This window comes from Acanthochromis polyacanthus, chromosome 16, assembly GCF_021347895.1.
Source record: "Acanthochromis polyacanthus isolate Apoly-LR-REF ecotype Palm Island chromosome 16, KAUST_Apoly_ChrSc, whole genome shotgun sequence".
Lineage (NCBI taxonomy): Eukaryota > Metazoa > Chordata > Actinopteri > Pomacentridae > Acanthochromis > Acanthochromis polyacanthus.
Window position 1 is genome coordinate 26,344,850 of NC_067128.1, and position 15,541 is coordinate 26,360,390.

The 15,541-nt window shown below is 39.5% G+C and overlaps 1 protein-coding gene across 1 annotated transcript in view; it reads right to left on the minus strand.

Moving 5' to 3' along the window:
* Positions 1–342: 342 nt before the first annotated feature.
* tnfrsf21 (tumor necrosis factor receptor superfamily, member 21) overlaps positions 343–15,541 on the minus strand; it is a 62,522-nt gene continuing 47,323 nt past the window's right edge. Inside the window, exons 5-6 of the mRNA XM_022206710.2 lie at positions 6,208–6,469; positions 343–2,633 (exon numbers count right to left, since the gene is read on the minus strand). Coding sequence (XP_022062402.2) covers positions 2,404–2,633; positions 6,208–6,469 — 492 coding nt within the window. The 3' untranslated portion in view covers positions 343–2,403. The remainder of the gene's footprint in view (positions 2,634–6,207; positions 6,470–15,541) is intronic.

Genomic DNA, 15,541 nt, shown 5'->3' on the forward strand with positions numbered 1-15,541 from the left:
TTACACATCTGTGGACTCGGGGATTTACAAATTTTCACATGCCTCTTTTTGTTTTTGGTTTGCAGGCTGCAAATCCAGAAGCCTGGTTTGTATACGGAGAGTACAGATTTACACAGTGCTCTTTTTGACCCTACAGAGGATACTTGGCTTTTAAACTAGCAAACAGGAAAATGGTTAAAGAATCAAAAAGGAAAGAATTGTAGGTAGAAAGTTATGCAAAGTATTTTTAGTTATATGATATTTTGTTGGGCTACATTGTGGCATGTCACAGGGATCAAAGATTTAAATTGACTTTTTCAAAATGGTTAAAAAGCTTAAAATGAGACAATTACACACTGCAAGTTATGACAAATGTTTTGAGCTTTAATTCATTGATTTTAAGAGGTTACATAGTAGTAAACATATTGGTTACACGTGTGAAATTTGATGAAATCATCCACTCATGCCACATGTGCATTTCACACCTTGCCCTCATCCTGTTCAGACTTCCATAGAAAATAAAAAGCTCCAATCCTGCAGTTTGAGACTCCACGGCACCGCAGAGTCAGATCACACATCATAATCATCATCATCACCTTCGTCCACATCCTGCAGTCCACAGCAGGACAACCTTCACTCTTTTTCATTCAGTCTGGAATACTTTAAATATGTCAGTTCATTGTTACCAAAATCTTCCCTTGTGTCATATCAACCGGTGTGAGTTCACATCCAGCACCACAGTAGCTCTCATGGCTCCGAACACTGACGAGCTTTTTTGGTGGTGCTTTTTAGGTCTATTATTGTTTTAAGAAAGAGCACTGGATGCGAGAGGAACTGAAAGAGTACATTATCTTCATTGAAAATCAAGTAAGCCAAGTAGACAGACTTCAAGTAGAGTATGGAATATGCATACCTTACATCGCACTGTGGTCTCCTTGTGACACCAAGTGGCAGTAAATACATGTGAATGCCCGTAAAAGAAGAATCAAAAATGTTAACAGAGAGAATACAACATGATAAATCGAACTAAATATGGAAAAACACTACAACAAAATCAAATGTTAACAGCATTTCAGAATATGAGAAAGGAAAAAAAGAGGACACAGAAAATACATATCTGCGTCTCCAATAGTAAATAGAATTAGTGCATTATTATTACATTTAAATATTGACTACATAGAGCATGTACCAACATGAATGGGGAAAAAAAAGAATCACTGGTGTTCTATTATTTCTCTATTTCTGGTTCAAAATCCAACATGAAGCTCCAAAATGCATCAAGAACACTTTATCAACGCTACATTTGTTGAGGCAAACAGGGCTAGCTAGCAGAGATCTGAATGTGCGTACTGGTAGAAGTATTTATCGGATCCTTCCAGTGAGTCCAGCAGCGATGGAGCTTCCAAAGCGATGCATCTAAACTGTTTTAGATTTATGGCTTTGATTCCAGAGAAGCAGGCCGGGGCGGTCAACGATGTAAACCTCCTGCTCTGTTCAGCCTTTTCGTCAAAAAGCAAAATAGATAAAGGCAAAACCGTATATCATAACATCAGATTGGGTAAATAGTGCTCCAGAATTTGATTATTTTGACGTTTTGATATATGGTTTTGGTTCCAGAGCAGCAGGTTGAGCATCTAAGCTTACGCATGCTACCTGCTGGTGGGAACAAGCAACCCTCACATGATCTGCTCCAGGTGCAGGTGGGGTGTAAGGAAAAGGGTTCACAAGGTTCAAAAAGGAAAAAGTTCAGGCACGTGACTTACAGGTTGGTCCACACCTGGGCGAAAACATCTGAGAATGTGTTACAAGAACCCTAAAATCAAAGAATAATACCAGTGTCGTAGCTTATTTACAATTGTCTGTCTAATCATTTAGCCACAATTGCTCTCTTAAATAATATTTTTAACACTGAAATTATGTTAAAGGCAAGAGAAGACTGAATGATTGGCACAAACAACAAAAAGAAACACTGGTATTACTCTTTACGTATGAAGGCATTGGCCATTTAAGAGAAAGAAAGTGCTATTTGTGTCTTTGCATGGAGTCAACATGTGCTCAGCTTCTTGTGAACCCAGCATTTTTTCAAAATTAGGAGGCCCTAGAGCCTTGTGGTTAACGTCACAGTACTTTGTTATGCTGAACAAGTATTGTGGTGGAGGATGTTGGAGTTTTGAAGGAGTAAAGTGTACACACAGGATGAGAGAAGGAAAAGAGGAGTAAAGACGCAGAAAAGAGTTGAGCAATTCATTACAGGGAGTAGTGAACCCCAAGCTCGACTCGTGACAAATTGACATGAAAAGTCAAACTCTATCAGATCAAATGTCAACCCACGCATCATCTGGACAACACCACATCTGACTCCCTCTAGTAAAACACATTCCTTCGTTTTCTCCTGCCCCTTGCAGTTTCTTCCTCGTTCCTCCATTATAACAGGTCGGGCAGGTGGCTGTAGACCGAGTCCAGCAGCGTCTGACTGGCCTCCTGACTCTTTACTCCAGCAATCTCAAAAAGTTGGTCCAGCTTGTCCTCGGCAGCCGGGATCTCCTCGATGACGTGCAGCTCCTCCGGGTTCAGGATGTGCAACATGTCATCAAAGATGGGTTGCAGGTCGCAAGGATCGAGACGAACCTGCCGGAGCACCGTGTCTTTCTTCTCTGGAGGAGAAACAGACAGGAGAACTTCATTAGACCATAAACCAGTGCACTTCCAATAGTCCCCTTGTATAGGTACGGCCATGTATAAACTGGACTACAGTAGCTTGGCACATCATGTTCCAGCTAGTTTCATTATACCAGCTCGACAACTTTGATGAGCTAGGTGTCTTGGTGAATTTCCTGGTATAGTTCTACCCTCTTTCCACCTGCCCAGAAGATGGACTGATTGTGACATTAGCAGCCAAACCCAAAAAAAAGCATGCTGACTGATAGTTTTGTATTTTGTTTACAGCTGGTTCCCGCTGCCTCCAAGCGGGAATGTCCCCATCAAATTTACAGACAACATGATGTTCAGAGAGAATAAACACTTCTACATTAGCTGTTGTTGTCACCATGTTGAACCTCTAACTGTCTAATACTGCATAGACAAAAGGAAGCCTGCAGTTATGCATTGACAAGCAGAAAACATTGTGGGAGTTCAGCTAATAAAGGATAGAGACTGTGACACCGTGATAGAGACTTGTAGTCTTACAGTCTGGGGCTTATTGATGTCAGGCCTGCAAACAAAAGCAACATAAAGCCTCAAACTGGTGTGCTGTTGTTGTGGACAATATGCCCACTCAAACAGTAGAAAACAAACAGTCAAATGTAGCTTTGAACTGTTGCCATATGTACCTTGTAAAGTGCTGTACGAACAGGGCATTGTCCGGGAGCAACAGCATCCCAGCTCAGAGCTTTTCTTTCTGTCTGTCTTTGAGCACCTCAAACGTTTGACTTTTTGTGGACAGCAACTAAAGGCTAGTATACAGTTATGCTCCAAAATGAGACCTAGGCCCCTTGTTTTCAAGTGAGGCCAATCATTTTTCATAGAACTGCTTTCTGCTTGGTGAAAATCTTGAATCTGTAGGAGAAACCTCCAACACAGCAGTGGCCTATCATACACTTCTGAGCAGTGTTGTGGGCTGTATTTCAGCAAAATGTCACTTTATAACTGATATTGTGTTGAGAAACGTTTCATGATGCTACATGTTTGTGGAAATTGTTTTTTTTTCTTGATAAGATCGCTGAATATATGGCCCAGGACTAATAGAACGGAAGGAAATTCATTTAAGATTGTCAACTACTAGCATGTTTCAACTGGGAGTTGTAAACCTTCCCAGATACAGTGGTTCAACATCTAGTCTGGAAAGTATTTCATCCCACATTCGTATACAGTTGTGCATTTTGTCAAGAGGAATGATACTGTTGGACTTTGAACCATAAAATATACCCAGAAAAAAGTAATTTTTAAGCGTTGTTGACTTCAGTGTTTCCAAGTACCTGCTTTTTACAACACTTTATCTTAATGTGAACAAGACAAGTTTACTTATTTCTAAATGATATTGAAGGAAAAAAATACAAAGAACGGTAGCTGAAGTGAACATGGGAAAATTGCTACTGTAAACAAGAGATACAAGTCTTCCTTCATTCTATTTGTGCATTCTGCATAAGTATTGTGCGAACTGATTTGAACTTGATTTCTATGCTGCATCACTTTCAGTCACTCTTGCTTTATTGCATGTGGACCTACAGACACGTGCAATATGCTACAAACTTCCTTGTCATTGTTTTAATCAGAGGTGGAAGTACAATTTACGTACAATAATAATCCCACTAACACAGTAGTGGTGCCACAGAATAAAGCATTTTAAAATGTATAGGGATCTTCAACGTATGTCTCTGAAAACCTAGAAAATGTTCCAAAAATTGTAGTCAACAACATCATTAAAAATGTTTTCTTTACCATCAGTTACAATAAGTGATTATGTGTCTATATATATGGAATACTTGATGAAAAACTGTGGTGTTATTTTAGGAACAATGTTCAGAGTGACCACAAGAGGGCAGTCAGTACCCATACATCAGTGTTTAAAGTAAGTTCAATGCTGCAAGTTGGAAAATAGTTGAAAGTGAACCATTTGCTAAGAGTGTAAAGAATATGAAACTGCTGATGAACTTACAGGCTACTGCCAACAAATCAGAATAATGATCCGTCTTGGCCACAGAAATTCCTCATTAAACAAAGCTGTTGGGCCAATGGGTGACTAAGGACACTTAAAAACTCTTTGGTGATTATAAACTCCATTAAAATTATCTGTTTCAGCTATGCTGGATCGACTTCAGAAATCATAAGTACAGTACAGGTCACTTCATGCTTGTAAGTTCCACTGCTGAACCCTGTAGTATTCAAAACACATTTGTTGCCTGCAGAAGTAGCCTCCATAGTGTTGAACTACAGCTGCATTCAGAAAGATGTGAACGTGAAAATATCTGTACCATTCTGACCCTCATGGAGGATGAAATAGAGAACACATTGGATTTGCTCTGTTGCCAAATAAAACTTGTATTGGTACTATGACTATTGGTACTAAAGGTGATGAATCATTTTTGAGTCAGACTCGTACAGTGACACTTTTTTCATTCGTCACATTTGAGCTCTCTCAGGGATGTAAGACAGATTGTGACACTATGTTGTAGATGTCAGGATATCTATGGTCAATTTATAAAAAAGAGTTAACCCTTTGAACCCCAAAACCAGCTGGTGGGTTTGAAAGACGTTTCATTAATAATAAAATTGCCAAAATTGCGCCATTTATCTGAGTCAAATACAGAAAGAATCCTTGGATTTTCAACTTTCTGATGGTGCTTGAACTACTCATCCAAGACATTCCATTCCATAAGAAACTTAAAGCTTCTCATCATATCCCATTAACATCGCTTTATTTTACATGTCGTGTTTGAAGATTTGCCAAAAATAAACAGTTTGTCCGTGATTCTGTAAAAATAATACATTTTTAAAAATCTCCTTCCAACAGAGAAGCCATTAGTGACTGAGCTTCATCCGCTGACATGTGACAAAAATTCAGGGAATTTTACGTCTGAACTGCAGGCTGTGTTTACTCAGAGCAAAGAGGACGCAGAAGCATGGAAACAAGTAGTAAAATATCTCCACCATATTGAGCTACCATTTATTTTCCAGTGTTAGTAAAACCTGTGGGCACTTGGAAAAAGTCTTTTAAATGTTAATTCCAGTTTTACATTTTTTTTGTAAAGTAAATAATCAATTTGTAAAGAAAATTTACTTTTTATTGTTTTTCAAGATTTACTGCAATATCATATCATAGTGTCCTAGTACACAAAATACATTTCGAGATGTCTGTACTTCTAGTCATGGCTGTGCTGTTTCCAAAGATGTGCAGGACTTTTTATTGCAGAGAAAAATGAGCCCACTGTGATTAAAAACGAGACAGAACCAAAAACCCAAGGAAACTTCTTAGGGTTCAGTGAGTTGGGCTTTTCAATGCTTCTAACTGTCACTATTTTTGTTTTAAAATATGCATTTTTCCACACTGTTGCAAAAATTTACATTATTTCTTTATCTTTCCTTTTAATTGTTTTTTCAAATTGAAACATACAGTATGTAGCATTTTCCAAAAATAAAAGAGAAACTTAGCTGACTGCTTTATTTTGTTCAAAATGTTTAAAAACTGGATTTTAGATTCCTATACAAGTAAATTAGAAGTTGACCTCTCACCTTTGGTAATGAAGGAGCCGTTCCTACTGAGGGCCGAGTCTTTGCTGGAGGTGGAGTCGCAGCGAAGCAGCGGCTCCGATTCGTCAGGGAAGAAGCCTTTGGTCCGATCCACTGGTGACTGCTCCATGCCACTGACCCGACCCACGCTGCTGCTGCTGCTGCCACCGTTGCTGCCAAGGCTGGTGGGAGACTCGAGCGGCTTGTGGATGGGACTCAGGCTATGGCTTACATTCACGGAGGTCATCAGCTGGTTGATGTCAAACTGTAGATGTAAAGGGGAGGAAAAAGGAGGAAAACACGGTGAACACCTACTCAAACACTTCAGATCGACAGACAACTAAGCACCAATTCGGGAAGATGCTCAGAGTCATAAGTTGAGTCAAGTGGACGTAAACGATTGGATGGAACGTGTGACTAAAAAACAACCTCATGACGATCTGAACCATTCAAAGAGCATCGAGATTACAGATTAAAACAGAAGGTTACAAAGAGGTTTGTCTGTTGCACCGTAAATTATTTTCTCCTCCTGTAGTTCGTTTATCTTCATCCATTTCACATCATTTCATAGTGTGTGTCCTTTGTCTTTCTTTTTCTATTTATCAATTTCTGTCTCTGATCTCTAAACCCCCATGACATGTGCTTATAGACACATAAAAGGATAGTCAGACATTTGTAAAATAGGAAAATTCACCTTCTTTTCCATTTAAATGACAAAACTGACACCACTTATGTCATATCTCTTTTACATCTGTATGGCACCCCTATAAGTAGAATAGAGTTAGACAGCATTTCTGCTTGTCAGAGTACCAGGCTGCTTCTAGACACAAAGACCAATGTCATTATTCTGCCCCTAATAAACCACAACTTCATTGAATACTCCCATTTTATCATTATCTCCATTGTCTCGTTCCTTCTATCCTCAACTTTGTCGTGTCTTTTCCCATTTTGTTCTTTAATCTTCTGCTTTCCCATTCGGTTTGTGCTTCTCCCTCTATCTTTTCATCCTACTCTGTCATTATTCTCTCCTCCCTCCCCCTCTCACACTTCCTTCCCTCATCCACTCGCCTCCACTCTCTCTAATGTGGTAATGAACCCGTGGCTTCAACCAGTAGCAACTGGTTTGGGGAAGGCATAATGGCTGTTCTTCACAGTATGAGCCCGTTGGGCCTAAAGGTCACTGCAGCAGAAAGGTCATTTCATTCACAAAACACTAAATATCAGAGATGGGAACTTGGACTCGAGATTTGGACTCGAGTCCCGATTTTATGACTTTTTGACTCAATTTGATGAAATCAAGCTCAGTGACTCTAGACCTGGACTTGACTCAACCCCTTTAATCGACGAGTTATGTCGAGTCATAATGGTGCAATTTTTTATTAAAGTGTGTGAATCATTTTAATTTGTGTCGCTTCATTTCATCGGATCACAAGGACACCCACTGGTAGTCACGGGGAGGTTTATTGCTGTGCGACACGTGTGACACACCCTCGTTCACATGTGGAAGAACCGAATGCGGGCCCCAGCACGAGTCAACCGCAAATTAATCTTTTGCTTACAACAATTACAAAGTGGTTAACAAAAAACAGATTGCTGAATGCAGGTTTTATGATTCAAAGATCACAGACGGTCATGAAACTACGTCCAACTTCAACCGGCACTTGAAGAAACACAAGGAATGTGCAGAATTTCACTCCCTTCCATCAATTCCATTCATGCTGGATTTCTTGAATCATTTTAAAGGAATGTGAAAAAAAAGAAAAATTCTCCCTGTATTCGACTCACCATGGGGAGAGTAACTGATAGAACAAGTCATTTTGAAGTGGTGTTTTAAAATTTAAATTTTACATTTAAAAACAAAACATTACATTTTAGCATTTTTTTAAGTAATCCTGTCTAATTAAGCTCAAAGACTGTTATAGCCAAGAGAGAAAGTTGTGTGTTGGGCTCTTTTTGTGTGCAGTGTTTTTGTTAAAATTCAGTGGCACCTTTTGGGATAAATAACATTGAAAGAAATAAACATTTTGAAATGTTATCTGCATACCATTTCTATTATTTATTAAAGTTCAAGTTAATGGTTTTCTATTATCTCTTGTGCAAAATGACATAACAGCACAGGGACTCTGGACCCTTAAAGCATTCTTCAGTTTATTTTATGTAATTCAAGGTGTGATAGTGTCTTCTAATTTCTGGAATTGTAGGAGTTGGGCAGTACATTTCTTTCACTTGTTTGTGTTTGACAGACATACTGTCAATCTACAAGCTCACATCTCACAAAAAGAGTATCAATATCTTATCGATTTCCTTATCGGCACCTCCCTGGTTAATTTTTTTAATGACTTGTTTAGGACTCGACCAAAAATTTTTAGGACTTGGACTCGACTTGGGACTCGACTCGGAACTCGATCGCAAGGACTTGAGACTCGACTTTGACTTGCAAAACAAGGACTTGGTCCCAGCTCTGCTAAATACACAAAACCAAAGTAATTTAACTGGGCTACACATTTAACTTAAGAAGAAATCCAGTTTTAACAGTGAGGAAAATTCAGGCTGTTAGAAGTGTATAAGCAGGGTATGACACAGAAACACCAGCACTGTTCTCTTCTGTCTTTTTGTTTCCTATTCCATAATGCCTGGGTCACTGGGCTGCTGCTTACGTGGTTCTGACAAAACAAACACACGCTGTTTCGCTAACAAAGGCAAGCTTACATATAGGCACAGCGGCACATATGCACAGCGTGACAAAGACACAGTGACTTTCACACAGCAGCAGACGTAAATGGAACAAATATTTTTTTAGAGGCAGAAGCAGAAAAACACGAAGACCCATGAGGGATGGTAAATGCAGCAGCATCGGGGGACAGGAAGTCATGCTTGCAAAAAGCACACAAGCTCAACACATCGGATTGTCAAATCTGTGGCACAGATCTGAACTTATTGTGGCTGCCGGTTTTCTGCAATCTTGGTTCAGTTTTTTGCTTCGCAGCTTGGTCTGTCAGGTTACTGATATGCGGCGACATTGCACTAACAAGAAAATAACACAACACAAATTATGAAAAAACGACAACAGGAAAAGACAAAGTCAACGAAACTAGAACTTCATGACCATACTAAGCATTTCTCAGAGCAGAAAGATTAAAGTGTGCTAAAAGCAGTTTTTTAAATGTGTAACTTAATTAACAAAACTACCGTTACGTAAACAGTGACAAATTTTCCTCTGAAATGTAGCTCATAATTTCTCACAGAATTATCTTTTGGAAGTCAGTTGTCTAATCAAATCAAATTTAACAGGTTCTTACATATTTAGGTTAATAGGTTATGAACCTTGAACTTAAACTAGTAGCATAATGTGTGGACATACTGTACCTACTCAATCAAGTGTTTTTTAATGTTTTTACTGTTCTCTCCAAAATATAACACTCTGACAACAGTAAAACTATTAAATGTGAATATGAATGAAATATGAATGGAATTATGTTGTTATAAAATTATTTGAAGGAGCCACTGCTTGCCTTGACAATAGCTTTGCACACTATTGACAAATTCCTAACCAACCTCCTGACGATGTTCCCCTGTAGCGCTACAGTGAGGGATCCCATATTGTAGAAAAAGAGAGTTCCATGTCTTTGTGCTATATACCAAAGAGCCACAACATTAAAACCGCTGAAGATGAAAGGAAATCATTCATCATTCTGCTGGAAATTCTTGGATCCTGACATTCATGTGGATGTTCCAGACCAGGCATCCCCTTCCCCATAGTAACAGCATTCCCAGATAGTCATGACCTCCTCTGGCCGGACAGTACAGCTCACCACACCACAGAAACTGCTCAGGAGCAGCTCAAGGAACATGAGCAAGAGCTATTTCAAGCAGAATACTGAAGATTCTAATATGATTCTGACTTATTTGAACAGCACATTAACAAACACCTAACATACTGTATCACCAGCTTATGTAACGCCGCTACCTTTACAAGCAATAAGTCCATGGCCAACTCACATACAAGTCTAGAAAGATCAAAAAGAAAATAAGAAACATGGAAAGTTCTGCATCAAACTTCATCTCTTTGTGGCCAAGAGCTGCCACTAGCAGCAGAAAGCAACGCCAATGCTACGTCTTGTTTTGCTTATACTTGTGTCACTTCATCTTTGCCAGCAATACCTTCACTGTGATTGACAAGAGGTTGGAATTCGAGAACATGAAGTTGATGTTTGTTTGGATTAAAGCGGTCAAAAATGATGGACAACGGAAAAGAGAAAGAAAAGGGATTGTATTGGGAGAAACTGAAATCAAAGCAACTGTATGTGTACAAAGAAACACAGAGGCTGTTCTTTTCACATATATCATCCACTTAAACGTAGTTGCAGACCAAGTACATCCCTGCCCCACTGTGATACTGCTCCTCAACACGAGCAGGCTTTTCCAGCAGGACATTATACCCTGTTACACCACACGAACTGCACCAGAATGTCTCAAAGAAGACCAAGAGCCCAAGGTGTTGATTCGGCTTCACAATCCCATATCTCAGTCTGGTCGAGCATTTGCCGGATGTGATGATCCATCAAGGTTCCAACTCACAATCCACAAGATCTGGCAACAATCACCTGGTACCAGACACCAGAGGACTTCCCCAGAGTTCCTGTGGGAATGGCCCAATGAGTAAGAGCTGCTTGGCAACACAAAGGGGACCTATAATAAGTAGTGAAGTGGTTTTAATGTTATTGTGGTTTTAATGTACTTTTTTTTGTAGGGAGTTTAGCCCATGTCCCAATTCTAACTCTAAAATGTCACACCAATGAATAAATAAAGCTCACCTAAAGGGTCTGCTTCTGGCAACAACAGCAAACACAATAATCTTGGAAAAGCTCCAGGTGACGACATCATAAAGCGAAACAAAAGGCAGCTACTCTGAAGAATCCACTCGTCAGCTAAACCTGCTTTATCCGATAGAGGGTTGTGGGGTGGGGGTGGGGTGGGTGGAGTCGATCCAAAGGACAAGAGACAGGGCACTAAGGAATGGAAAGAACATGCAAACTCCGAACACAACCGACCAGCAGCTTCAAAACTTCTACATGTGAGACAACAGTCATATCATTTGAATTTTACACACATCCAAGTCTGCTAGTCTTTGAAGAAAATGAGTGTAAAATGTAAGTATTTTGCAACCTCATGGTCTTTAGTTATGTCTCTGTACTGTATTGAAATTAATTAAACAGCAGTTGACAGAACAGGCACAGTGTATAACCTCAATTGCACAGTGCTGACAAACATCAGCAGCCCACCGCTATGAGAACAGTGTGTCCCCTCTCAGCAGCATCAGTGCCCACTCATGTAGAGCACTGCCACTCTTTTCTGAAACCACACGGAGTCTCCTTTCCTTAAGCTGGCAGCCCGTGACACAGCAGAGGGGTCACTGAGAGGAAGAACAGTGCCGCTGTTCCAGAAAGCTCCTCAGGCTAATGTGTGTGTGTGGGAGCAAAAAGACGAAGCTGCTGACTTCAACTGTTAGCACAACACAATGGCCTGCTGGGGACAGGAGGTCGGACACACAAACGCCACTTGTATGTACGCACACATACAAACTGAGCCAGGAACTTGCCAGAGCTGGCAGATTTACAGCATTATGAAGGACATAGTGATGTCTTTAAACTAATCAGTACAGTTTCAGGGAAATTTTTGTCCTTTTCTTCAGAAAGTAATGGATGTGGTTTCATTTTATCATCTTTTGGGGTTTGTTATGGAAGGGACTGAAAGATGTCTAATGGGACCTCAGTCATAAACACTCAATTAGGGCTGAAATTGCATTTGATTGTGCTTCATTGTGGTTGGAAGTGGAAGAAAAGAGTACTGCAGTGCTGTAGCTTTTTGCACATTCATTTCACACAGAAAGAAGAAAGTTAAGAAAAGGGAAGGAGGCTGAGAGTAGATGGCTTTATATATGTGTATATATATATATATATATATACATATATGTATACTGCATATGTATGTGTGTGTGTGTGTGTGTGTGTGTGTGTGTGTGTGCGTGTGTGTATCATGTGACTAAAACAAACAGAATAGCAGAATAGAAAATATGGAATGCCTCAAAGCTGTTTTTGGCAGTACAATGTCCTAGCTATTGATGCAAGAACTTAAGTGATTTTGGCTGTTATCAAGAAAACCATGGAAATTGGCAAGATATCAGCTCTTAAATTAAACTCTTATGAGCTATTTTTGTTGTTATCATTGTATTTGTCCAAACAAATGTACCTTTAGTTGTACCAGGTATTAAAATGAACAAGAAATTGAAGAAAACAAGTGTGGTCTAACAATTTTTGCCAGGACTATATGCCATATATATATATATATATATATATATATATATATATATATATATATATAAGATTGAACAATGTGATTCCCCTTTTTATCTTTCTACCACTTTAAAAGCAGATGCAAGATCAACTCCAATTAGGCCCTAAATATTGTAGTAATCTCTCGATCTCATAGTGGAAAGACAGTCTAAAGGCCAACAAATTTATCGCAAATGCACATACATCCACTTATGTGCTACATTATATTCTCTGTTTTCAACCATGCTAGCAGAGTGGCTCAGGATATACCAGTAGATCGGTTTGACCATGACTGCATTTGACTCACTATCCTTTCACCTTTCCTCAAGGCCCAATAGAAGGACAAAGTTTTCACTTTGTCAGGGAAATATTTCAACACCAAATACATGAGCACCCCTCTTTATTGCATCAGGATTAACCGGAATAACTTCTAAATCATCTGGTGCTGTCAAAAGATCAGTAGTTCCATTGCTGTGCTGCAAAACTAAAACTAGTTTCCATCAGTCTCAATTGTGCTTTCTATTGTTTAATTATCTGTTAGCACACTAACATGCTAAACTAAAAAGATGAAGGACATTGCTCAACATATCGGACAACACCTCGCATCTCCTGCATAACCGACTAATCAGACAGCAGGGAGTTTTCAGTTGGAGGCTTCTTCAACTCCACTGTAGTCCCCAAAGCTAGAGAAAGTTATTCCTGTCTTTTGCAATGAAGCTGTGCAATGACTCCTTCCTGTGCAAGGAGAGGAGACGTATCGGCCTAATTTGTATTGTATCTTTCACCACATATCTTATATTCTGTTTTATCTTATTGATTGATTTTTCCATTACAGTAATCCTTGTGCAAATGTGTCTATGCTTTCAAAATATAGTTTTTTTTCTAACCTGCCTCATGTCAGTGTAATGTAAGTTATGTGTGTTTTCTGATATGTAACTAGCTGCTGTAACTCTGTATCTTGCACTTGTACCAGATAAATATCATCATGTTTAGCAATTGGCATCACTGGGAATATGTCCATAGAAGCTGACAGAGATGCTAATAATGCTGGTTTTATCTTTGACGTTAAAGCCAGTTGATGCTATCTGTATCTGCATGGCTGTAAGGGTCCATATGACATCAAATTTATCATCTACCCAAGTGCATGAGAGTCCACAACACCCCTGCAGATGTTCATGTACCTTGGCCAAAATTTGGGACTGCATTAGCCGCAACCACATCAACTTTGCATTTGTGTTAGTTTGAGAAAATCAATGAAAACCAATGCTGTTTCAAGGGAAGGCTGTTTTTCATTATCCACACTTCTATAGTTAATCATTAAGAAGATTGTAATTGAAGTAGTAGACTTTGCAGATGTTTTCATTTGGACATACTTTCCAACAATGGATCACAAACACATCGAGAAGGTCTAAATTCTCCAGCTATCCTGTGCTACATCCACTTCCTGTGCTTAGAGCGGGAAGGCACCAAACCCTAGCAGCAGGTTATTGCATAGCGCTCGGCATACCTCTGGAATAACAGGTGATGTGGTTCTACAGCCTAACGTTAAACAAAGTCACAGCCAGTCTCAGAAACATCCACTGCAGCCATGTGTGCTTGACATTGGGGGCAATGCAACACATCTATGCAGCAGACCAATGTCTACCATCTTTGTAGTATGAATGGACCATAGACTGCATCACGAATCAGATGAGACGGTCATGGGAACAACAAATTATCCTTGAATGTTCTCTGCACTATCTAAAGTGATTAGTTCAGATTCCAAGGCGACGCCATAGTCTGTAGCTCATGACGCAGTTCTCTCTTTCATATATCTAATACTGGTGGGGTCCCCACACTGATCTGATAATAACCGGAGCCAGGCTCAACCTAAGAGCCTGCTAAGGAATGATTTCATGGGAAAATGAATAGACTAGCTTTGTGTGATCTGCAAAAGGATAGTTCTGGTTTATGAAATCATGGGGCTTATTTTCATTGTATCTGTTGACACCAAACTAAAGGCTGACACCTTAGAGTAACGCAACAGCAAAGTACAATTTAGCAACATAAAATGAGACAGATTATCTGTAATATTATGGTTTTATTTGGTTGTCAAACCTAGAAATGTTGCCAAAAAAAGTGTCACAGCTCCGGAGAGCTGTATGAGCACAACTATTATTTGGTTTCCCTGCACTGCTGTACTTCTTTTTATTAATGCTGTTGCTTCCCCAGATCTCAGTATTTAATTTGCTGGATAGGAATGGTGTCCAAAACTGAAAATAATACTTATCTTAAGAATTAAATCTTGCTATCTATAATATTCTTACCATGTAAATTGAACTGCCAGCTTCCTCAGTGCTTCACTTCACAGCGACACAGACTCATAGCTCTGGAGCTTTCACCATTTGGTCATGAGTTATCGTCAAATTCTGATTTGCCGGCAGCTCTTGTTCCAAAACACAAATGAAATTAGGGTTTCAGAGCCAGAATTCTCAGCACTTGGCCAGATAAGAGTTGAGTGATGGTACTGATCAGCAAAACTGACTGTAGCAGTATTCGAGATTTTAGATTTGAGAGTGTATTCAGTCCCTTTCAAATGGTATTTTGTTAATATGGAGTACAATGAGTGTGTTCCTGTAGATGTGAGCTTCCTACTCTGTTGAGCTTTGAGTTTCTTTGCGGTGATTAACAAGGATTGAGTCTTGATGCTAAAAGAAAACACAGGAAATCTTCTCTGCATTCAATTAATAATCAGTTCCACTAGAGTTGCAGTCATTAAGCCATGCACGCCAAAGCAAATCAATTTTTCAAGAGCTGCTTCTGTGAAGTGAAAGGTCAATTATTCCTTCGCCCTCTTGAGTCTTTCTTTGACTTTTCACAGACTTGCACAAACATTTCGGACTCTGCTTTGAATTGGTAAACAGGAAAATCTAAAAAGCCACAAAATCTAAAGCTTTCCTCTTCACTGATTCCTTCTGTTTTCCAGCCCTCCCCTAGGACAGCAGCTCCGTCTGCTGCAGTCTCCA